The following is a 2,792-nucleotide window of genomic DNA, read 5'->3' on the forward strand; positions in this document are numbered from 1 at the left end:
AGGACTCACCATGTGCTCACACCTTTGCGAAGTATTGCCAGTTCAACCTGCCTTACCGAGCGTTTATTATATACTCTGTTGGATTACCTGTTGCCGTCTTGCTCTGTTATTGGATTTTGTGTTTACGGATTACCCCTGTTTGGATTGTTTGCCTGTGTGGACTGTTTTCAAGGTTTGACCCTCATCTGCCTTTTGACTATTGCTATCTGGATTACCCCTGTTGTTTTGGTTGCTATTGGACTGCTTTTGGTTTCGACCCTCTGCCTGTTTATACGTTTATGTCTGCTGCTGTGATTAATAAAGTTCCGCATTTGGATTCTAACGCCGCCTCAGCGTCCTCGTTACAACCCCTCTCTTCTCTCTGTGGAGTGACGAGCCTGTTTACTTTAGCCACATTTAGCCACGTTTAGCCATTAAACTTGCTAACTAGCTAGTTATTAGGAAAGGCGATTGCAAAGATTCATAAAAACCCCTTATACTCACTTCTGCAGTAAGTGAAGCTGGATCACGAATGATGTTACTGACTACAGATCAGGAAAACGTAAAGTACAGTAATTTAAAACAATAACTCTTATCTGTGAAAGAGGAAGAAAGTATTAATAACAAGAATATTAAATAATTTGTCATTTTTACCCATTAATTCATAGTTAATTAATAGTTTTCATACAATGCCTGTTTACATTATAAATAGGAGTTTTTTTTTTTAATTAAGATAAATTATTTAAATCTTAGTTGTTTTGAAGTTTTGTTGCTTTTTAAAATGGACGTATATCATCCTTTCATTCTGACATATCCAGCTAAAGTATTTTATTTGTTTTGAATCATTTTTATCAACAGCAGGTTAGATTCTTTATAAAAAAAAAAAAAGAAAAAGGAAGCCACTGCATAGCAGAATGTACAAAAAAATACATTGTAGCATGTCAGCAGATTAATGATCCACATTTGTTTAGTAATTTTAATAATTAATGCTAATAAAAAACATTTGTCGGCTAAAGGTTTGTGAGCTTTCAAGTATTTCATTTTTTACTACTGACAATAGATGAATAAAAATGAATGTATAATAATTAAAAACAGTAACTGTGAGGAAAAAGCTCAAAATGTTTTAATATGTCATCTTCAAACAAGCATGTTCAGACACTGTGTATCTTACTCCTGAAACAGGTGAGAATTTTCTGTCTGATCTCTTTAGTTTTAAAACCATAAACAAGTGGATTTACAAGGGGAGGAAACACAAAAAACGTTATGGAAAACATCCTGCGTATGTAAGCTGGAACACTTTCAGATCGATGTGCAACTAGAGGAAAAAGAGTATTGAACTCCAAGAAAAGAAAGATGACCAAATGAGTGCCACATGTCTGAAGTGCCTTATTCTTTGCATCAGACTGCTTATTAGTAATACAGGTGATTAATATATGAATATATGTAAATACCACAACAGAAAATGCAAGGACGTGATACAAAACCAGCGTAAACAATCCATAGATATTGTTCACTCTTGTGTCTTCACACATGAGTTTCATTATCGATGGATTATAGCAGATGAGATCTGTCATGTGCGTCTGGCAAATTTTGTAATTCAGAAAAAGAGAGAAAAGAACAATTATTACAGTAAAATTAAAAAGCCACATCCCAGTTATGATTTTCACCAAGTTATTGGTATTCATAATGGCTCCATACCTCAGTGGGGAGCAGATAGCGATATACCTGTCAAAGGCCATAGCAGTAAGAATAACATACGATGCACTACCATACAAATGTACTATAAACCCTTGAAGCATACATGCAGGGTACGATATTGATGTGTCCTGAGACCATATACTATACAGCAGCTGAGAAAAAAGGTTTGTTGCACCCATTGTGTCATTGATAGGCATGTTAAGCAACAGTATGTACATTGGTTTGTGAAGATTCCTGTTCAAGCAAATAGTGACAACAATTGTAACATTGCAGAGTAAGATAAACAAGTATGTTGTTAACCCAAATAAAAATGCAGGATAAATGCTCGTCTCAGGCAGTTCCAAAGAGTGCAAAGTCAGGACCAGTGAGAGGACAGATCCATTTGGATACATGGTAAATGTTACTTAGTGATGACCTGTTAAAAAAAATTTTAAACTAAGTTGAATATTGGGTAATTTGCATTTTCAGTATATATAAACTAATGAAGCATTTAGATTAAATCTAAATCTCACCTAACCGTTGAATCTGTGTTGCTGTCCAAACTTGAGCAGTAATTTTTTCATTTTTCCTTGTTGCATCTTATACATCCTTGAAAAGTCATCAGTACTTTTACCTACAGCACATTTGATTCTCCACAACATATTCAGTAAGACAAAATGATGGCAGGACATTCACATATCAGAAGCTAAAGGTGGCAGCTTATCTTACTTCGGTGTTGTTGGAAAGTGCTTTGTTGTTTTCGTCATCTTATTTATACTTGTGTGTTTACTATGGGAATGGACGATGGCATTTAGCATGCGCACATTAGATTCTAACCAAGTGACATGCTCTACAGATCAATATTTTTACATGAGACAGAAGTCTAAGTATATTGCCCTCTGCTGCCCACTGAAATAGAGTGCAGTTATATATATACAATGTATTAAATATTTTCATAAGTATAATTTAACATCATTGAATCAGTTTGTTTTGATAAATACATATTTTAATTTATTACTTTCTTAGATGTATTACTTTCCAGTTTAAAGTTTAAATAAATAAACTTTGCTATCAAAAAAGTGTCACAAACACACACACACTGAGATGGAGGAGACAAGAGGTGAGTGGCAATCCAA

The 2,792-nt window shown here is 34.3% G+C and overlaps 1 protein-coding gene across 1 annotated transcript; it reads right to left on the reverse strand.

The window, feature by feature from the left end:
• Positions 1–1,130: 1,130 nt before the first annotated feature.
• Positions 1,131–2,069, reverse strand: LOC127176724 (olfactory receptor 52J3-like). The gene has a single exon (XM_051128489.1). The coding sequence runs from the start codon at positions 2,067–2,069 to the stop codon at positions 1,131–1,133; it is 939 nt and encodes a 312-aa protein (XP_050984446.1).
• Between the last annotated feature and the right edge of the window lie 723 nt (positions 2,070–2,792).

The sequence above is a fragment of the Labeo rohita genome, chromosome 15 (assembly GCF_022985175.1).
Source record: "Labeo rohita strain BAU-BD-2019 chromosome 15, IGBB_LRoh.1.0, whole genome shotgun sequence".
In the NCBI taxonomy this organism is placed as follows: Eukaryota; Metazoa; Chordata; class Actinopteri; order Cypriniformes; family Cyprinidae; genus Labeo; species Labeo rohita.

Bases quoted from the DNA above. Each gene is read 5' to 3' on its own strand.
- LOC127176724 (XM_051128489.1), bottom strand. From the start codon at position 2,069: ATGTATCCAAATGGATCTGTCCTCTCACTGGTCCTGACTTTGCACTCT.